Here is a 20,653-nt window from a genome sequence, read left to right on the forward strand (position 1 = left end):
CCATCCATGGCAGAAAAAATAGGTCTTTTGTAGGACTGAGGACCGAGTTTACACAAACTTCCTTGCATCAGTATGAAGAGGGAGAAACACCACTCGCACTTAACATGATTATTAAATAGTAAGAAGTCTATAACATCCATTGTCTGTACATCCCAAATGCTCCTACTTACATATCGTGAAAGGGACGTGTCTTAATCAGCGCGCCGTCTAGGGTGTGACTTTTGCTGCCTTCAGTGTATGTCGGAGATTTTACCATCGCTTTAGCAATCGTGAACGGCTCTGACCACTTGGTTACCACGGCAGAAAATGTGTTTTCCAGTAAGGTATAATTGAGGATAGCAGTATGCCACCCCAAGACCTAATGGAAGTCCTGGAAATTTTCTTGTATCACAATAGGCCAATTTAATTTTTTTTTTAGTCATGAAAATGTGATGCGCAGAGTCTCATTTATACAAAGAAAGAAGCCGATTGGAAAAGTTCAAACCATGTAACCATTATCTGACTTTAATAACACAGCAACTTTTGCACTTTAATATATAGCCCCCATGGCAAGCTTGCATGAGTAAAAACATTGCTAATGAGAAAACAAATGATAGTCGATTTTTTTTAACCTGAGCTTTTACTAACGTGGTTTTCACGTTTCTCGTGGGGGAACTGAATCTCCCTTACTCCCCCATCATTACAATACTGGGTGCAATCACTTAGAACTGGATAACTCGTGATTCATTTTGTCATAATGTAAATGGGGAGTTTGAAGCTTTCAAATTTAAGGATGTCCGAGCCTAGACTGGTTACGTAAAGGCAGCACGAGAACACGTGTTGGAGCCTTCTGGAAACGGACTCTCCTTTCTAGCCCGACCAGTGCGAAGTCCCTGCCGGCGATACTTTTTACTTTTACTTCGCTGGTTGTGCGGCATCGGCATGGCTGCGGTGAAATCCCTAAACCCAAAAGCAGAGGTGGCCAGGGCACAGGCTGCTCTGGCGGTAAACATCAGTGCCGCCCGGGGGCTTCAGGACGTGCTGAGAACTAACCTGGGACCGAAGGGGACCATGAAAATGTGAGTACCGACAGAGCCCTTTGTGCAGCACGCGTGCTAAGCTAACTTTGCTAAGTAGCTAACGTTAACTGACGCTCACCGGCAGACTGCACAGGTAGCGACATAATCATTCTGCCGCAACTTATTATGCATTAATTAAAGAAGAGATTCGAATCCCTCCGCTGTGTACAGGCTCTCTTCCACAAAATTGCTAAATCATAGTGTAGGCCTCTGCTGGCTAAGCGGATAGCGGATTTTCCCGGCGCACGTTGCCCTGCCCAGTCATCGTCACGATCCGTTTTGACAAGCACCAAGCTAACGTTAGCATGTTAGCATCAGTTGGTTAGCAGATTATGCTAACGTTAACATAAGTTAGTGTGTACGGAGCTTTATCGTCAACTGGTGGGACTAATGACTGAATGAATGACTTAATCACCAATAACCAAGTTAACACTATTTATTATTATGTTCCAGAATGATTATTTCAGGATGTTCAGGCAGATGGTTAACAGTTATTGTACATTTTCTAGCCAGCTAGCGAGCAGACTATGGACGTAGTGAACAGTTGCTTATGGGCAAGGCTGACTGGAAACTCTCACTTTTCTTGGTTATCAGTTGACCAACAGTGTACAAGCTAACAGGAGGTTGTAAAGTAGTGAAGCAGCCTTAGCTTTGCTCAGTTAACATTAACCCTTCCCTGCCTGTTTGGGTCTGCAGGCTGGTGTCTGGTGCAGGAGACATCAAGCTGACCAAAGATGGCAACGTCTTGTTACACGAGATGGTAAGAAGCACTGAGCTGTGATATGGCTCTCTTTCTGTCACACCACCTAGTTCTTTCTGTACTGCATTCTTCATTGTTAAAAATTGACCACACCCCTAATATATGTGGTGGCCATTTAAGGTTGAGTAAGTATGTGTAACACATTCACATATCAGAGCAAATAATAGCACAGTTTGCCATGTATGATTAAATGGCTACCTAATAAGGCTGAAAATCAAACCACTACACTTATTTCTGACTAATTTCTACAGTACAGCTCAAATTAGTCTTTGTGGATCCAAGAGGGAAATGCATACACATACAAACTCTCAGGTCCTAGCCTCTCAGGTGGCGTCTCTGTCACATATTCTAGTAAACTCAATACCTTTTCATGAACCAAACAATTGATTTATTGAAAAAATAGCCTGTAGTGAAAATAGTCAAGAGTTGCAGCCATATTTATGGTGTTTTTTCATTTAACCATGGTGGTTTGCTTTTTATGTTACCCTAATTCTTTCCTCTTCTCGTTCCCTCTCAGCAAATTCAGCACCCAACAGCATCACTGATTGCGAAGGTTGCCACAGCGCAGGATGACATCACGGGAGATGGAACCACCTCCAACGTCCTCATCATTGGAGAACTGCTGAAGCAGGCTGACCTCTACGTGTCCGAGGTAAGAGAAGGGCCTGTCTGAGTATGCATCCAAACGTCAGTCCTTTTATTAATATAATATATATATTTTTTTGTTGGTTTGTTTTACTGAATTTGGCTTGTGAATCTCTTCAGAATACATGTAAGCATCCATCATTTGGATCTGGATATATTTTCCTTCCATGACCCCCTTTAACTTCCTGTTGTAGGGTCTTCATCCAAGAATCATTGCAGAGGGCTTTGAGGCGGCAAAGGATAAAGCCTTGGCTGCTCTGGAGGAGCTGAAGGTGACTCGGGAAATGGACAGAGAGACCCTCATCAACGTAGCACGCACCTCCCTCAGGACCAAGGTTCACAAAGAGCTGGCAGACCTGCTCACTGAGGTGAGACATGAGGGAACAGAGCTTAGTGTACGCCTGTTGGACATTAGCTGACAGTTGGTGCTGGTTACAGATAGTTAGGAAGTCCAGAACTTAAAAGTCTGAAAAGGTCCTTTGGCAGGGAGCTGATTGTTTTGTGTCATTCTTTGAATGGTTAATGTGACATGTTTGTCTGCAGGCTGTAGTAGATGCTGTGCTGGCCATCGCTAAACCCAATGAGCCCATCGACCTGTACATGGTGGAAATCATGGAGATGAAGCATAAGACGGACTGCGATACACAGTGAGTTTACTAAAAACTTGGCACAATTTATCACTTTAGTTATACTTGCCGATAGACATCTAAGGTTTTGTTTTGTTTTTATTTCCTTAGGCTAATTAGAGGTTTGGTGTTGGACCACGGTGCCCGACACCCAGACATGAAGAAGAGGGTGGAGGATGCCTATGTGTTGACCTGCAACGTTTCTTTGGAGTACGAAAAGACTGAGGTCAACTCTGGCTTCTTCTACAAGAGTGCGCAGGAGAGGGAGAAGCTTGTGGCTGCAGAGAGGAAGTTCATCGAGGATCGCGTGCAGAAGATCATCGCACTGAAGAACAAAGTCTGTCCCAATGGGGAGAAGGGTTTTGTCGTCATTAACCAGAAGGTATGCTTGTAGAGGATGCATGCAGTATGGGTATTTAAACTACAGGCCACTCACACTATGGTCGTTGTCTCCTTCCTGGAAATAGTGTTAAATGTTCTGTTAGAAATACTATTGGGAAAAAAGTGTTAAACATATTCGATACTATTGACCCTTGATAATATTGACTATTGTCTGAGTCAGTTTTCCTATTTGAGGATATATAAAATACATTAGTTGGATAAAAGTAAATGCAAATGTATCATACATTTTCCCAAAGTTAAATTCATATATAATTTGAGACTTTTCATTTTTAAATGAACACTAAGCATATTATGATTGTTGACATGTGCACAGTGAACACCCAAGGATGCTAAACATGGCTCTCCCTGGTCTCTTGTATCTGTGCTACAGTAAACCTGATCTGTACCTCTGCATTAGGAGAGCCTGTTCCTCCCCTACATGTATTCAGCGGATCAGAATAAATGTTACTTTGCTGAGGATGACATAAAAGTTAATTTATTGAAATGGAAGTTTCATCTTGCTTTTGTCGTTTAGGGTATTGACCCATTCTCCCTGGATGCCCTGGCCAAGGAAGGCATTGTAGCTCTGCGCAGGGCAAAGAGGAGGAACATGGAGAGGTAAGAAAGTAACATTTAACCTGCAACAGCTTTTTGTGCAGAAGAAGCATTTTCTGCGTTTTGTGAAAGACTGGGGCTGTCCAAAGTCTTAAATGTACGATCTAAGAAATGATAAAAATGCATAGAAATTGAATTAAAAAAACATTAATATAAGAAGAAACACCACACTAAACCGGGATGTTCGAAATGAGAAGCAAGCAAGAGACGGGCTGTATGCTGTTGTTTCTATACATCATAGTGAGTCATACTCATCTATACACACTGTCAGCACTTTCTTATGACCGTATTGCTGGGACTGTCGTTTTTAGAGGGCACCATGAATGCGTCACAGTTCTTGCTTCTTTCATAGTCTTAGTTTGCTTTGCCACAAGGGAGCACCCTTGAGCCTGTCAAACAGAGGCAGAGCAGCTTCAACAGGCCACCTGACCAGTCTCTATTATATAAATCAGCGCTTCAACTTGTTTTACACATATCGTTCTTGTCTTGTTGAGCCGGGTATCTTCTTTCCATCTTTGTCTCTTCAGCTAGTGTCTAGCCATTGTGGTAATGCTAACATTAGCTAGTTGACTTGCTGACGTGTGAAGCGTTGCAGTATACAGGTCACTTTTTGGTGGCAGTTAGGTTTGAAACCATCTCAGTCTTGTTCAGGTCAGGTGATTGTGGAGGCCATCTGAGGTCATCTGATGCAGCACTCAATCACTCTTCTTGGATGAATAGCCCTCACATAGCCTGCAGGTGTATTTTGGGTCATTGTCCTGTTGAAAAACAAACAATGGTCCCTCTAAGCACAAACCAGATGGGAAGACATGTCACTGCAGAATGCTGTGGTAGCCATGCTGGTTAAGTGTACCTTGAATTTTTAATATATTGCCAACAGTGTCACTAGCAAAGCGCCCCAACACCATCACACCTCCTCCTCCATGCTTCATGGTGGGACCACACATGCAAATATCATCTGTTCACCTCCTCTGTGTCTCACAAAGATACGGCGTTTGGAAGCAAACATCTCAAATTTGGACTCTTGAGACCAAAGTACAGTTTTCTGTTGGTCTAATGTCCATTCCTCGTGTTTCATGGCCAAAGTTGTCTTTATTGTGTTGGTCTCCCTCGGTGGTGGTTTCTTTGCAGCAATTTGACCATGATGGCCTGATTGACTCGGTCTCCTCTGGATGGTTGATGTTGAAATGTAGTGTCTATGTGGGCTTTATTCTGAGATGCTGTTAATTGACTATTTTTGAGGCTGGTAACTGTAATGAACTTATCCACTGGGGCAGTCCTCACGAGAGCCAGTTCCATGTAGCATTTGGTGGTATTTGTGTTTGCTCTTGAAGCTACATTCAGAGTTTATTTTTTCTGGATTGACTGACCTCAAATTAATGATGGATGATCGTTGCTTTTCATGTAGTCGAATGGTTCGACATGGCACATCTGTTAACTGCAAAGTGTTCCAGGTGGCCACCTCATGAAGCTGGTTAACATAATGCCAGTAGTGATCAAAGCAAAAGGTGGCTACTTTGAATAATCTAAAATATCAGACATATTTTGGTTTGTTCACTTTTTTTGTTTACTACATAATTCCACATGTATTATTTCATAGTTTCAATGTCTTAAGTATTCATCTACAATGTAGAAAATAATAAAAATAAAGGAAGCCCATTGGAGAAGGTGTGTCCAGACTTTTGACTGGTGCCATGTATCCTATTTGTATCATCTGAGAGGTGCTAAAAATGTTGCAGTATGGCACATTATGCTTGCTGCTTTTACTGTATTTTGCAGTGTGACATGTCACGCCTTCTGCATTTTGCAATTTATTTTTAATGTGTGAAAATCAAAGTGTAAATTCATTGTTTTCTCTCAGTCCCTCAATCTATAATGCATTTAAACAAACTCTTGCATCAATGTTTCATGAGAAATCCATTGTGTTAAAGACAGAGATGCACTACCTTCATTAGACCTCAGTAAATGAGCCAGCTTGATTGGGTTGCATCAGGACAACAGCACCTGCACGGACAACACTTTGTTTTAGTTGTTGAGGCTGTGTATTCCCACTTAAAGCACATCAACTGAATTATACACGTCTTGTTCTCTTGGCAGGCTGTCCCTCGCTTGCGGTGGCGTTGCCATGAATTCAGTCGATGACCTCACACCCGACTGCTTGGGAAATGCTGGGTTGGTCTATGAGCACACGCTGGTGAGAATTCAGTGTGAAAAGCAAATGTGAAATGAATTTCTTCAAGTGCATGGAATCTGTTAACATTTATGCATGTGTTAGGCAGAGTTGTTGATTTTCCCTCATGGTGTTTACAGGGAGAGGAGAAGTACACGTTCATCGAGAAGTGTGGAAACCCTCGTTCAGTTACCCTGCTGGTGAAGGGACCCAACAAACACACCCTCACACAGATCAAAGATGCTGTCAGGGATGGTTTGCGGGCAGTCAAGAACGCCATCGAAGATGGTAAGACACCAAGGAGTTTTTTTGACTTAATGGAAATACAAACAGTTGCAGCTAACTTGTAGCAAAAGTGATTCAGTTACAGTATTTGAAGAAAAAGAAGAAGAAGAATTTCCTTTATTAGTCACATTTTTTTCATATTCGTCATTGTTTTGCTACGTGGTTGCAGTTCCAATATTTTGTATGCAATGCTCCTAATTTAAATCAAATTCAGGGTTGGTAATTGTTTGTAATTATTGTTCCACTTACTGCAACTGGCTTGAAAACATCTTCTGGTTTATGTGTCATTTGCACAGCGAACACCCAGGGATGCTAATGTGGCTCTCCTTGGTCTCTCATGTCTGTGCTACAGTGACTCTGGTCTTTTCCTCTGCATTATGAGAGCTGTTGTCTCTCCTACATGTATTCAGCTGATCAGAACAAACTGCCCAAAGTTTTTTTTGCGATTGATTTTGTTTTAAACGTGTTGTTCTTGTCTTATTGTGCCGAGACACTTGTCAATTGTCTGAGTATCTTCTTTTAATCTCTGTCTCTTCAGGTAGCGTCGTGCCTGGTGCAGGTGCGTTGGAGGTGGCTGTGGCGGACGCTCTGGTAAAACACAAGCCCAACGTGAAAGGCAGAGCCCAGCTGGGAGTGCAGGCATTCGCGGATGCTCTGCTCATCATCCCCAAGGTGAGGGGTTTATACTTTCCCCCGTCTGTCAGTGTTGTGCTACTCCTAATATCTCAGGTCCTCCAACCCAAGTTTGTCATTAGACAGGAAAAACAATAGAACTGATTTGTTATCTGTTGGAATTCATACATTACCAGCCTCTGTAGGCTTTAATCATGCACCTTCTTTTGTAGGTTTTGGCCCAGAACTCTGGCTATGACCCTCAGGAGACCCTGTTGAAGCTGCAGATGGAGTACAAGGAGTCTGGTCAGCTTGTTGGAGTGGACCTCAGCACAGGTCAGAACCGCAGCACACTGTTAAGAGAACATTGTGTTCTGCAATATATTTCATCTACAGGGCATCACAATATGTTTTTCAAAAGCAGAAATCTGTAATATTGAACCTACACAATGAAATTGGAAGTGTTTTCGTTGTTAAGTTTGAGGTCAAACTATAATACACTGCAGAGAATTTAAGCCTTTTAACACACTGAGCATCAAGTGAATACTCTCTGTTACATAGATGTCATAGATGAAATAAACTGGGAAAAGACTAAAATATCAAAACATTTAGCACAAGTAACATGTTTGCAGTAAAGCATTCACCTCTTGTCTTACATAGTATCCGTTGTGGTACTGTTAATTGTTCCAGATGGGTAATAATTCACTTTTATCACAAGCCTGTTTTTTACTCACATGCTGTTGTTTTTCAGGGGAACCCATGGTGTCAGGAGAAGCAGGTGTATGGGATAATTACAGCGTTAAGAAACAGCTTCTCCATTCATGGTGAGATTATTCATTTCTAAATGGTACAAAACCAATTATCCTGGTGCATCGTCCCATCAGTCTCTCACACGGGTCTTTATTCCTTTACAGCACGGTGATCGCCAGCAACATCTTGTTGGTGGATGAGATCATGCGCGCTGGAATGTCTTCTCTCAAAGGTTAGAGGTCAGCCGAAGAAGCTGCAGCTGTTATCATACTCACAGGGATAGTTGTTTACCCAACAGTTCGGTCACCGTGTTCCCGCTCTTGGAACTCTGAAGCCCCCCAGTCTGATGGACAGCCCGCTTTAAACACCACGGCATCCATCACAGCATCTGTCAGAAACCATTGTTATGGTAGTCATGGTTTTTTTTTTTTCTGTGGATTTGTCAATGCCTCCCTCTGATTGGTTTATTTATGAGATTTTGTTAAAAGCACTGACCTCTGCCACTCAGTTTTGTTTCTACCCATTAAAGGTTTTCTTGGCTCTTGAAAGATGTGGTTGTGTTTTGTCTTTGCTCAGCTCCTCAAATCTATATACAAGTACCCTATTTTTGGTGCTTGAACTTTTGCATTTCCATTTTCTGGTACTTCTACTCCACTACATTTCAAAACTAAATAAAACTCAAGCAAAGGTTACTCATCTAGATTTTATATATACAACATGAAATCTTCTAAAACACACACAGTCGCCACATTTCTGAACAGTAACAATTTGTAGCCATTCCTATTTCTTCTTCCACAGTGCTTAACATATTGATATTGATAACATATTCATGACAATGACCTAAAAACTGACAGTGTGAAAGTTCTGGATGTTCATTTTGTATAAACAAAAAATGAATCATTCACGCAGGAAAATGAGAAATGAACGCTGTGTTCGAGTTCTAATAAATTAAGCGGAACCTTTATTTCACATGGAACCTGTTTGCAGTTGAACGCATTTCCGGTGCGACGTTGAAATTCGTTCGACAGAAACGTCAGAAATGTTAAGTTGGACAGACTGATTCGATATTCCCGGATCAATAACTCATGAACGAAACGTTGTAAAAACAAAAACGACGGCTCTTTCGAAACCCAGTGAGGTAGACAATGCGCTTCAGCCTCATTTTAATCAAAACGAGCCGTCCTCCGCGCGAGACAAATTACATTGGTCTCCATGTGCAGGCGCCGGGAGAGGAGCGCGCAGGGACCGTCTACAAAGTGCAAAACCGAAAAGAGATACTCGAAACATATTGGATAATTATAGAGAATTGCTATTGTGAAAAATATTCATTAAATTCACTGGAATTATTATTTTTCAAGATTCATTTAATTGGCACCAAATTCATGTCAAACACCAGGAACATCTGAAGGTAATACAAAACAAAAAAACCCAAATCTTCATCATTGAAACCATGTACCATGGTGTCATATATGCTTTCCACAAACTAAATAATTGGTTTAATCTACTTCCAGGAACTGATTGATTTACAGACTCAAACCCAATACATTGTATGTTTTTGATATTATAAAGTGTGTGAGACCTCAACAGCCCTACACACTTTACAACAGAGAACATCACCTTCTGTGTGGAGAATGCTGCACCCTCTAGGACTGTAAGGTGTTTTTCCAACAACAAACCCTGGACTACTTCTGACAGAAATGATCTCCTCACGGAAAAAATGATTATCTTTAGGTCAGAAATGAAAGAGGAGCTGAAGAATTTGCAGAAGGAGCTGAGAAGGAGGATCAGAGAAAGAAAAACATCTATGTGTGGAAAATAGAGGAACAGTAGGAGCACAACAGCATCAGTAGAGTCTGGCAGGGCCTTAAAACTGTTTCTGGCTACAAGGAGCCAACTCCCAGTCTCTGGGGGATCGGCACAGTGAAGTTATTGAATATTTTTGTGGTCTGCTTTCGTTTTTGCACTTTGTAGACGGTCCCTGGGCTCTCGTCTCACTGCTGCCTGAACATAGATATCAATGTAACTCGTCTCGTTTGGAGGACGGCTCGTTTTGATTAAAGTGAGGCTGTAGCTCATTGTCTACCTTACTGCGATTCGATAGAGGCGTCGTTTGTGTTTTTACAACGTGTCATTCACGAGTTATTGATCCGGGAACATCGAATCTGTCGGATCCAAGTTTGAGAAGTTCCGCTGCTCGTTAACTCTTCGGCTTTTATGCATTATATTCGTAATGTCAAATGAATAATGGCTTTACGTGGCGCGTTAAAGATGAATGTTAAAGTAATGTCCTGGATGTCAGCTGTGTGCGCGTGTTTACTGACAGCGGCAGGTAAGATAACACCTTTTCGTGTCTGAACATACCAAAAACTTTGATTAAACTAACTCTAGTTCAACATGATCGAGACAAGTTTCCTCCTGACACCCAGCAGCAGACGAGATGCTGAATATACCAGGAGGAAAGATGTTACTGGGAACCAGTGCAGCTGATGGGAAAGATGGAGGGTCTCCCACCAAGGAAGTTGCAGTCCAGCCTTTTAAAATAGACAAATACCCCATCACAAATGCCGAGTTCAGGTAATACAGCTTCACACCTGACAGTAGGGTGTTTGGTAGTTGAAAATGATGTAATAACGCCTCTGATTTGGCCTTCAGAGACTTTGTGAGAGCGCAGAAGTACAAAACTGAAGCTGAGACGTTTGGCTGGAGTTTCGTGTTTCAAGACTTTGTGTCAGAGGAGCTGAAGAGCAAAGTCACACAGAGGATTGAGGTGGGGGCACATCAGCTGACCATCAATTAACCAGTCACTGAAATCATCATCACAAGAAAAAAAAAAAAAAGCTTCTTAAATGTGAAGATGTGCTGCTGGTGGAAAGTAACTAATTTCAATCAGAAAACACAAGTGATTGAACTCAAGATAACTGTTTGTTATGACAGACGATGTGTGATGATGCAGTCTTATCAGAAAGTCTTTGGTGCTTAGACTCTAACGGGAGATATTTGTAATTGAGGGGCAACAAGAAGATAAATCTCTGGTGGTCGCGGCGGCTGATGAAACGAAGAAGCTGAAGAACAGCAGCAGGAGAAAAGTAATGCAGAGAGAGAATCCTTTTTGAAAAGACAGCAGCGAGGTGATAGGCCAGCAGTGCAGCTGTGTCAGGGCGCTATTGGATGGATGCGACCAGCTGAAGAGAACAGCTGACATCTCAGTGACAGCAAAGAAACAATGAGTGAGCATTCCTGAGGGGAGTGAAGGCGGGGCGGGCTGAGACTTAACCTGCAGGCCTAATGGGTGCAAAAGAAGTGAAAGTATTTAAAAGCAGCCTCACCTTCAGCAGCTGAAACAGTGAAGATGTGCACATTAATCTGTCGATAATATACATTATTCTGTGAGGAGTCTTTCTGCACAATGAGTACTTTCACTTTTTGTACAAGAGTCACATTAAAAGAGACATATGGACACATTTCCTGTATGCACAGCCTTTCTGGACAGATTGACTTTATGGACACCATTTGAAAGACTGTTTTTGACTCCCCTTTCTCATCCAGTCGGCTCCTTGGTGGTTGCCTGTACAACGGGTGTTTTGGAGACAGGTGAGGTCTTTTCATTTGTTTTTTGTGTGTCTCCTAACAAAGCATTGACTTTCACCCCACTGACCCTCTACTGCTCAGCCTGCAGGACCTGGTTCAGGCATTCGGGAGCGCCTGGACTTCCCGGTGGTTCAGGTGAGCTGGAATGATGCTCAGGCCTTCTGCCGCTGGAAGGACAAGAGACTGCCCACTGAGGAGGAGTGGGAGTGGGCTGCACGCGGGGGGCTGCAAGGTACGCAGTTAATGCATTGAAAGCATGGAATACTGTATAATGTAATACTTGTACTGTATGTTCCACCATTATGATGGGGTTTTGACTGATGTCCATTAAACAGAGTTAGAAGTGTGTTTTAATTCACACTGAGGCTTCTGGTCAGTCTGCTGCATGGAGGGAGTGCCAGCACTTTATTTACAGTCAGAACAACAGTTTAGGTCGTGTTTCAGACGCATAAGAGAAGTGTGTTCATGAGTCAAAGAGGGGAAACTAGTTAATCTCTTTCCTTACGTTGCAGGTCGGGTTTATCCATGGGGAAACAAGTTCCAGGTGAACAGATGCAACTTGTGGCAGGTTAGCCTTTTACAATAATGCATATTACAGTAGCAGTGGCACAGCTCATTGTCATCACAGGATGCTTTGACTGGGGATTCACTGATATGTTTTATTTTTAAAGAGACACGCATGGTTTCCACTCATATCTGCAGATAATAACACTATTTTCTTCAGCTAAATATGCAGATTTGAATTCAAACTGATTAAACTTTGTCCGACCGACCGAACAGTAATGATGTGTTATTTAAACAGACCTTGGAGACTTGAGTGTGTTGCTAATTGGAACGTTGCATTAACTGAGATGCTTTTAGCACAATGTTGCAGTAATAATATGTGTTCGATGTGATTTTCCTCTTTAAATGAGTGAATACTTTCAGGTGAAATACATGTTTTGTAATATTTTCTTTCTGTATGTTTCAGGGATCGTTTCCAGACAGAGACACTGCAGAAGATGGATACCATGGCATCTCTCCTGTCACAGCATTCCCTCCTCAAAACAGTTATGGTAACTGTCCCGTAGTTAAAGTAAAAAATAATAATAATAATAATAGAAAACAAGTCTCACGGTAACAGAGATGCCTGTTAATTGAAAGCAGTGAACAGAAAAAGATGTTACAGATATATTAAAACCAGTCTGAGGTACTTTGCAGTGATGGTTTCATGCTTTATGAATAGTATGAGAAAGATACTGAATCTTCCTGCAGGACTCTATGACATGATGGGAAACACATGGGAGTGGACATCCACACCCTTCCCAGCAGCACAACCAATGTATGTGCTGCGTGGTGGCTCCTGGATCGACACCGTGGATGGTTCAGCCAATCATAAGGCACAAGTCACGACCAGGTGAGTTGTAAACATGATGTTTTATAATCCAAGTCTACAGATCAGCTGCTCTGCTGTCCTGACCGATGGCTCTGATTCTGTGTCCTGCAGGATGGGCAACACTCCCGACTCCGCCTCCGATAACCTGGGGTTCAGGTGTGCTGCGGACAGACAGAAACAAGGGAAGAAAAAAGACAAAAGTGATCTGTAGCAACACACAGGAAGTCACAAATAATGTTTATTTGAACCAATGGGGATTCGGGTGTTATTAATGGATCTGATGACTTTGAAGCTGGCAAGGAACAAGAAAGAAGGAGGGGACCAATTAAATATCAATGAGTGACAGTGAATATATGACAGGAAGATGTGAGTACAGAAACAAACTGTATTTCTCCTGTGGAGAACTTGAGGATTTGATGAAGAATAAACATACTAATACCAAACATTGAAGTTTTGTTTTTCCATAACGTATTAGTTCACACCCCGAAACATGCTAATTACTTCACATTCATGAGTGAAGAGACATGCTGGAATGTCTTGTTGTCTAACAGAATGGAAGAAATGGGACACTGTCAGCATTGGTAGTCTTCCTTCCACACGCTGTCTTTTGTTGAGTGTTTTCGTGTGACTGGAGAGTAAATTGGCCCGTTGCTTTAGTCACAGTCTCCTCTAATCCCGTCTTTGTCTTTTTGTTTTCCTTCTCATCACGGGTGGCCGGCTGAGTTTGGGCTGTTTCCGTTAACCACCACAGATGAGACGCTCTATCAAAACTCCAGCTTTGTTCTGTCTTACTGTGTAAAGAGCAGCCTCACTTCTGTTCTTAAGAAATGGCCGAGTGCTTTTGACCTGGCCACATAATCCAGACATGAGATGTAAAATGATACCAAATATTTACTCAAGGCATAATCACAGTTGGCAGTTTTGTCATTGTAACATACATTATGTGGACAGTTAGTTTTGAAATCAGCATATAGGAAATTTAGCATCTAGTTTTTTTGTTGTTGTTTTTTTTTTAAACTGCTTGGAATTGGACTTCCCCCATTTCTGTCTTCTGTTGTTACCTGAACATCTCCACATTGTCAGAGTGCCTCCACCATACATGTTTGAGGTCTATGCAGTGTTTCCCTGAAGTGCAGCAGTTTACAGGATGATAACATATTACATCTCGTTTGTTCAATACCTACAAAACCTAATATTAAACACAGTTTTACAGCGGTTACGTGCCAGACTGCGGACTTTTGGCTCTGAGCAGTTGCTAGGTAACCAGCGGAGAGTCCAGGAAGTTACTGCTCCCGCCCCCTAAAAGTGTTCGTCACGTGACCTCCTGTAAACAACAAACGTGCTGATACAACGTGTTAATTAGTGAGCTTTAGGACTGCTGGTAAGTGGATTTTGTGTCTTTGGGTAAAGCTGGGCTAACTGTTTCCCCCTGTTTCCAGTCTTTGTGCTAAGCTAAGCTAAGCTAAGCTAAGCTAACTAGCGGTTGGCTGTCTTTAGCTTTATTTAGACGACAAGTGAGAGTGTTATCAATCTTGTCATGTAGCTGTATAGGAGTTATTGTATTTTTCAGACAATGTTCCGATTTTCGGTAACTTTGAGTGTTAAAAACATTTTTCAGAAAACAAACAGTATGACAAATGTATGTATTCAACAAGCCATTCAAGGTGTTTTATACAAGACACAAGTTATTTGGAGAAGATATAACAAATGCACAGCTCCAAATAAAAGATGTAAATAGGATGTGAAAGTAGAAAAGAAAGGAAAAATATGATAAGAGTATTAAGATTATAGAATTTTAGAAAAGCAAATAAAATCTTTTTAAAGACAGAGAATTACTTTTCTTCATACTTTTTATTTCAGGGATGTGCTTTTTTCTGTCTTGTTATTGACAATTATTCCAAAAATATTACTGAAACACCAGATATATAAACACAGGCACAGACAAGGTGTCCTAAATACTCGAATAGGTTTGACCTATTTGAAATAAAATGTAAATAATTGGAGATCAGAGCAGAGGAAAGATCAATCAACAGTTTTACTCTGAAGACTGCATCCACCTGCTTGAATATGTTGTTTTAATAATCAGTGACCTACTTCTGACAAGAGAGCATGCAAAGTGTGCAGCACAGAACGTGAAGCACACACCTTTAACAGGGACACCGATAAGGAAAACACTTGACTGTAAATCCACTCCATACAAATATGAACCACTTCTTCCTCCTGCATCAGGTCAACTAGGCCCATGATCCAAGTAAATGTAATCAGATTAAAGGTTCTTTTTGTGCACCCTGCAACATAAAGATACTGCCTAGTTTTGAGTTTTGAAACAGGATGTGTTGATGTGTCACTGACTCCTCTCTGCACATGTATGTGGGAGGTTTGTCACCAAAAATTACCATCTTAACTTTACTGCTAGGAAGGACTTCGTCTGGTGTTTTCCCCGAAGTGATTCAATTCCAAAAATACATCGATGACTAGATAAGAGTCTGTGGTTTGGACTCTGCATGAGTTTTTTTTATTTCATTTTTTGATCAAATAAGGAAAAGAAAACTTACAGCATTGAGACTGACAGCAGTGCAATGTAATTGAGTACTTGTACCAATTCAAGGTTCTTGTACTTAACTTGAGTATTTCCATGATATGCAGCTATATGTTTTTATTCCACTACATCTCAGAGGCTAATAATATTCTTTTTTATTGTACTGCTACATTTGTCTGACAGTTTTTTTGTTTTTGCATTTGAGTCACGTGACAAAAGAAGCAGGTATCATGCGTCAAGTCTGCATAATCTGACTGTGTGAAAGATCAAAAAGCCCTCCTCCCTTTGTTCCCCTGTGGCTGTGGTATGTGAGCACGTCATGTGTTTGTGTAGCGACTGAAAAGGAGGAAGAAAACCCAGACGAGCCACATGAAGGCACGGCCTCCAGTGACCTCACATCGTGTCATGTCGTGTCCCAGTGAGGACGCACACCATTCAGGATAAACGAGTTTGGAGACATTCTGTTCGTCATCCTCCCTCCTCCTTGTTTTGCTGTCTTTCTCTTGCTCTTTCATGTTAATACTTAACTTGACAGTATCTGCGGTTGGAGGTGGCTGAATTGATTCCACTTCTGCCTGCGACGTCTACCAAGCTGATCATGGACTACTCTGGGTCTTTCTCAGCCCTCAACGAGAGGCTGAGACCTCGAATCACCACCAGTCAACAGCTCTACTCCTCTCTGAGCAGGCTGGAGATCAGACAGTCTTACCGACCCACAATTCTGCCAACAAAACCAGAGCCAGAGCCAGGAGACCCAGAGGAGCCTCAGGAGGATGCAGCGCAGGAGGATTTGGCCTCTGATGACCTAGATGGTGGACATTGTGCTGATCCACTGGCATTTAACAACTCATGCCTCATCACTGAATTGAACTCAAACGATGAGGGTGAAGAGGAGCTGGTTGACGAGGACAGCAGCACCTCAACGTCCAAGGAGGAAGACATTCCAGGTGAGCTGACCTCAAAGGGGACAGGTGATTCCTCACGGTCAGCAGCCGGTGAAGGTGGGAGCTCCATCCAGAGAAGCTACATAGACGGGACTCTACCAGATCTGATCAGGAGCGGCAGGCCGCTCGGCAGACGCCGGACACTGGGACATGTCTCAGACACGGTAGGATAACAGTCTCTAAATGTCTGTGTTTAGAATGAGAGAGAGATTGTTGGTGGATCTTTTTGACAATGCATGAAGTTAAATCTACAAAAGCTGCAAACAGGCTTGTCCAACAGTGAAACCTGTCAGGGAGGAGATTCTCCCAACTGTCACCCAGGAGTGTTTTCAGAACACAAAAAAATCATGGCCATCAACATAATGAATGAGGATCAGAGTGAGTGTGAGTGCAGTAAACCTCACTTTGCTCAGTGAACCACTTAATTTAACACGAGGACTCTCTATCACCTCATGATGAAAGGGCTTGATTTGTGGTTACGAGCGTATAGATGGAAACAGTGTTGGCGGAAAATGTTTTCTGCCTCATACTTTATGTTTACAGCTTTCATTACTCAAGTTATCATGGTGTGTTTTTGAGTGTGTTTCCGTGAATGAGCTCATCTGTGCATACATGCAGTGTTCCTGAACACTGATTAACATCTCAGCCGGTATGACTGGATTTCTTGTCGACAGTTTCACCCAGCAATCTAAATTAGCAGTTTCTATTTACAGTGTGCTAAAATGTCATGAGGTGGCCCTTTCTGTGTGCAGGCCCGCAGTTATCGACAGAGCAAAAAGTGGTGGTTAAAATGCACTGATAGCATATTTTTTGTGTGCAGCTTAAAGAAGTGCGAAGGGAAGTGGAGCTGTCTCGGAGACGAAGCATCAAGCTGAAGGCCCAGGTGGACAAACTACAGGAGAGCAGAGAAGGGGTGGGATGGAGCCAACACAGAGAGAGGGTAAAGGTCACACACAGCGCCGGGACACGGTCCATTTAGCACAACTTTGCAGGACTATTAGGATTTATTTCTGCTCAATTCTATCCCAGGTCACAGAGGAGGTTCTGTCCGTTCTGCGGCTGCTACAACCGCTGACAGAACCGGAGTGCAGCCCACCTGAACCCCCTCATGGGGAAAACCAGCTGGACGCTGCCCTGGCCCAGCTGAAGAATGTGGCCCGCACCCTGGCAATCAGTCACACCAAAGAGGTAAAGGCAACACCTGCACTCAAATGAAGCTACTTACCCTCATCATATTCCTGCAGTCTCACTTTTCATGAGTTTATTCTAGTGGGTGTGTTTCCTGGGAAAGTGTTTGCTTTGCACATGAAGCTGGCTAATTATTTACATGCACAAAATCCGACTTTTAATTTCAGTTTGTATCTAAAATCTGACTATGTTGCTGCAAGTGCCTTTAAGATGCTTTTACTTTTAAATAATAAAAGACTCATAGATATATTATTGGCAACGCAGCAGTAATTTATATCGTCAGCAAGGCAGTTGAATAGTAGAGGCATTAAAATAGCCCTGAGGCCTGTACAGAGATACTATTAAGGCTCTGAGATACTCCCCAAGTGAATCATCTTCCTCATTGTTTCCCTGGCCAGATCATTACGTATTGAAGCTCAGCTATGTGGCATGACAAGTTTACAAGTGACCCTATCGGTGATCTGAGTCTTCCAGGAATTCACTGTGTAATACAGAGAGTCATAAGGTGTGTGACTGACGGTGGGATTAGACCAGAATCCTGTTAAAAACAGAGAGTGAAGCCAGTGCGGTCAAAGGCAGATAATAACAAGAGTTGTGACAAGACATAACCAGGCCTCTCCTGCTTGCTCATTCAAAAGGTCAAATCTGGAAAAGGACCGGAGGACAGTGCTGTTCTCCAGCAGGCGCTCTGTGACAGAGATGAGGCCATAGAGAAGTGAGTACACACTCATGGCGTACACACTCACCTCTCCTCGAAATAACAAGTGGATCAAGATTTAAACGTGCAACAAAAAACAAGGACGCTGAAAGACCCGAATCTATTTTGAGGAATGTGTCATTCTCTGTTTCCACCGTGCAGGAAGAAGGCAATGGAGGCCGAGCTGCTGCGGAGTAAAACGGAGTTGATGTTGCTGAACAACCAGCTGCTGGAGGCCGCGCAGAAACGTCTGGAGCTGTCGCTGGAGGTCGAGGCCTGGAAGGTAAAGCTGAGACGAGTCAAAGTCAGACAGAGACAAAAGAAAAGTGAATGAAGTGAAAATGGCAGCGTGTGATCACTGAACAAACACGAAAGTCAAATACAAATGAAAATATGGAATCATATTGAGCAAAAAGGAGCCAGTGGGAAAAATGTAAATATGTGTGACTAGAAGTAGGACACAGAGCATACACACCCACACACGAAAACACATAATTAGTGCTCACGTGTTACTTTCGGAGCACAGAATGTGTTCAGCCATAAAACACACCATTAACATTGACATATATTACATTCAGCACATTCAGCACATGCAGAATGTGCCATCAGCTGGTATCCTGCCACAGTGTTTTGGCCTCAGGCCCACGTGTTCGTCTGGTGAGAGACCAGCATCCTGCAGTTCAACTGAAACTGTGTTTTATTTTTAGTGAAGTTGCAGTCCACTCTTTGTACTTTTATACACTCTTTCTGTCACAGAAGAAACACACAATTTATTTTTTCGTAATGGGTTTGTTACTTTGTTGAATTTCAGTCATCTGATGGGTTAAGCTTAGGGTCAGTATGAAAATAATTGGGGGACAGTGTGTAAGTCTTACCCTTTTTAAACTTATTTTCTTTGGACCATCCCCTTGAAAAAAATACTGCAAACCTAAGTTAAAACGACTTGTTTCACCTTAACTAACTAAAAGAGGCAAAGCAGAAAGAATTTGTGATTGAGTGATCTAATATAAAAGTTAATAAATGAGGGGAATCATTTTCACAATAGTCTCCATAACACACACTAGAGGTGGAATTAGCAATTTCCCAATTTATGGCAGTCATAAAATTCAGAGTATTCCAGCCTCTCTGTGTTTTAAAGAGATGCTACATAAAAGGCTCAACTTGAATTATAATATAGACCAATTTTTAACATTTCATTATGATTAACACTAAAGTGAAGGGGGAACAAGTGCTGGTAGAGATAACATTTAATCACTATTAGCCACAATTCATCAGTATCTGTATTCTGTGTTTCTCATAACTGAATGTCGATCCTTTTAGCTGGTTGACAGTCCTTTATTCACTCAGTGCACGATGCTCTGAAAGCAGAAGTCACTCTCTCTTTAAAGCCTGGCTAATCACCACATGTATCTCTCTAAGCTGTTTTTTACAGTCAATTCTTCATGTGCTCTGACAGCCTGTTTGTTTTCCTCGCCTCAGGAGGACGTCCAGCTGATCCTCCATCAGCAGCTGCACAATCAGCAGCAGGCAGAGCAGAACCAGAGGAAGCCCAGCCGCCTGGGCATCCTGAGGAGAAACAACAGAGTGCCCATGCAGCGGCCGTCCAGCGTCTCTTCGCCTGCACCGGCCCCTCCCACGACCAACTCGAGCCAAATCTTCATCTCCAGATCTTCGGTGTCTGCTGCTCCAACTCCCAGTACGCCTCCCTCTACAGGCACCCAACGCAACTGGAGGGACAAGCTGAGGAGGGGCAAGACCAGTCGTCAAGACCAGGATGCAGCAGGGCAGGAGGCAGAGTGGGGCAGGGGTGACAACAGCTTCCAGGTTGTACCACTCGATTAAAACAGTGACTACTTTGCACTTTGAGTACGTTTATTCTGATGCACTAAAGTCCCCCTCCACTCAAAATGCTTTTTCTTATCGTCATTTTGCCGTGCAGCTTGCTGCTCAGCACACAAGTACTTTAGAGCCAATCGTGGTTCAATTTGCAACTTAGATATTATATGTCACTCACATCTTCCTTGAATATACACAGAGAATGGACTCTTCACAGAATTAAGAGACATCGTGTGTCCTGGGGTTACATGTTGGAAATGAACAATATTTACAGTCAGATTCTGGATTTTTTCCACAGAGAGAGGAATTTCAAGAATTTCTGAGGTTATTGTTCTGTGGAAAAACATACTATATCAGACTCCAATTATTACAAGCAGTTATTACAAGAGTATTTTTTATGTCTTAAAACACGTCTAGAGGGGATCTTTAATGTATTCTTCGGAAAACATGCTTTGACTCATTTAAAGTATGTATGATTATATTTAACGAGTCATGTAATTTTTTCATTCTGTAAAGCCTTACACTTAATTTCCTGAATACCGTTAGTCGCCATGTTGTAAATAAAAGATATTCTTGCGCAGAAT

At 42.3% G+C, this 20,653-nt stretch overlaps 4 protein-coding genes and 2 non-coding genes across 7 annotated transcripts in view; 5 read left to right on the forward strand and 1 right to left on the reverse strand.

The window, feature by feature from the left end:
* Positions 1–20,653, reverse strand: part of mettl27 (methyltransferase like 27) — a 115,049-nt gene that overhangs the window by 40,935 nt on the left and 53,461 nt on the right. The gene's annotated exons all lie outside the window — the stretch shown is intronic.
* On the forward strand, positions 826–8,450 carry cct6a (chaperonin containing TCP1, subunit 6A (zeta 1)). The gene is made up of 13 exons (XM_070983381.1): positions 826–1,058; positions 1,755–1,818; positions 2,336–2,470; positions 2,658–2,831; positions 3,007–3,110; positions 3,201–3,471; positions 4,006–4,088; positions 6,183–6,279; positions 6,396–6,543; positions 7,079–7,212; positions 7,386–7,488; positions 7,904–7,976; positions 8,067–8,450. Exons 1-13 carry the CDS (start codon positions 922–924, stop codon positions 8,137–8,139), a joined length of 1,596 nt encoding a protein of 531 aa, XP_070839482.1. The 5' UTR covers positions 826–921; the 3' UTR covers positions 8,140–8,450.
* Positions 3,797–3,934, forward strand: LOC139345309 (small nucleolar RNA SNORA22). Its single transcript, XR_011603199.1, has one exon. It is a non-coding gene; the product is annotated as a small nucleolar RNA SNORA22 (small nucleolar RNA).
* Positions 6,829–6,965, forward strand: LOC139345311 (small nucleolar RNA SNORA22). Its single transcript, XR_011603200.1, has one exon. It is a non-coding gene; the product is annotated as a small nucleolar RNA SNORA22 (small nucleolar RNA).
* Positions 9,870–13,305, forward strand: sumf2 (sulfatase modifying factor 2). 2 transcript variants are annotated; one of them, XM_070983145.1, is made up of 9 exons: positions 9,870–10,231; positions 10,329–10,476; positions 10,555–10,669; positions 11,449–11,493; positions 11,572–11,722; positions 12,003–12,058; positions 12,461–12,545; positions 12,745–12,886; positions 12,977–13,305. In XM_070983145.1, exons 1-9 carry the CDS (start codon positions 10,147–10,149, stop codon positions 13,074–13,076), a joined length of 927 nt encoding a protein of 308 aa, XP_070839246.1. In that variant the 5' UTR covers positions 9,870–10,146; the 3' UTR covers positions 13,077–13,305. The 2 variants fall into 2 exon arrangements, with proteins under 2 accessions (XP_070839246.1, XP_070839245.1); XM_070983144.1 differs by having other exon boundaries at positions 10,057–10,231; positions 10,332–10,476.
* Positions 15,754–20,650, forward strand: bicdl2l (bicaudal-D-related protein 2-like). The gene is made up of 6 exons (XM_070983165.1): positions 15,754–16,512; positions 17,169–17,288; positions 17,378–17,536; positions 18,175–18,251; positions 18,396–18,516; positions 19,713–20,650. Exons 1-6 carry the CDS (start codon positions 16,003–16,005, stop codon positions 20,073–20,075), a joined length of 1,350 nt encoding a protein of 449 aa, XP_070839266.1. The 5' UTR covers positions 15,754–16,002; the 3' UTR covers positions 20,076–20,650.

The sequence above is a fragment of the Chaetodon trifascialis genome, chromosome 16 (genome assembly GCF_039877785.1).
Source record: "Chaetodon trifascialis isolate fChaTrf1 chromosome 16, fChaTrf1.hap1, whole genome shotgun sequence".
NCBI lineage: Eukaryota > Metazoa > Chordata > Actinopteri > Chaetodontiformes > Chaetodontidae > Chaetodon > Chaetodon trifascialis.

Excerpts from the sequence above, each read along its gene's own strand:
- cct6a (XM_070983381.1), top strand. The coding sequence starts at position 922 with ATGGCTGCGGTGAAATCCCTAAACCCAAAAGCAGAGGTGGCCAGGGCA. Across the intron at positions 1,059-1,754 it reads CCGAAGGGGACCATGAAAAT|GCTGGTGTCTGGTGCAGGAG; the intron begins GTGAGTACCGAC and ends TTGGGTCTGCAG. Across the intron at positions 3,111-3,200 it reads AAGACGGACTGCGATACACA|GCTAATTAGAGGTTTGGTGT; the intron begins GTGAGTTTACTA and ends TTATTTCCTTAG.
- bicdl2l (XM_070983165.1), top strand. The coding sequence starts at position 16,003 with ATGGACTACTCTGGGTCTTTCTCAGCCCTCAACGAGAGGCTGAGACCT. Across the intron at positions 18,252-18,395 it reads AGAGATGAGGCCATAGAGAA|GAAGAAGGCAATGGAGGCCG; the intron begins GTGAGTACACAC and ends TCCACCGTGCAG. Across the intron at positions 18,517-19,712 it reads TGGAGGTCGAGGCCTGGAAG|GAGGACGTCCAGCTGATCCT; the intron begins GTAAAGCTGAGA and ends TCCTCGCCTCAG.
- sumf2 (XM_070983145.1), top strand. The coding sequence starts at position 10,147 with ATGGCTTTACGTGGCGCGTTAAAGATGAATGTTAAAGTAATGTCCTGG. Across the intron at positions 10,477-10,554 it reads ATCACAAATGCCGAGTTCAG|AGACTTTGTGAGAGCGCAGA; the intron begins GTAATACAGCTT and ends TTTGGCCTTCAG. Across the intron at positions 11,494-11,571 it reads AACGGGTGTTTTGGAGACAG|CCTGCAGGACCTGGTTCAGG; the intron begins GTGAGGTCTTTT and ends TCTACTGCTCAG.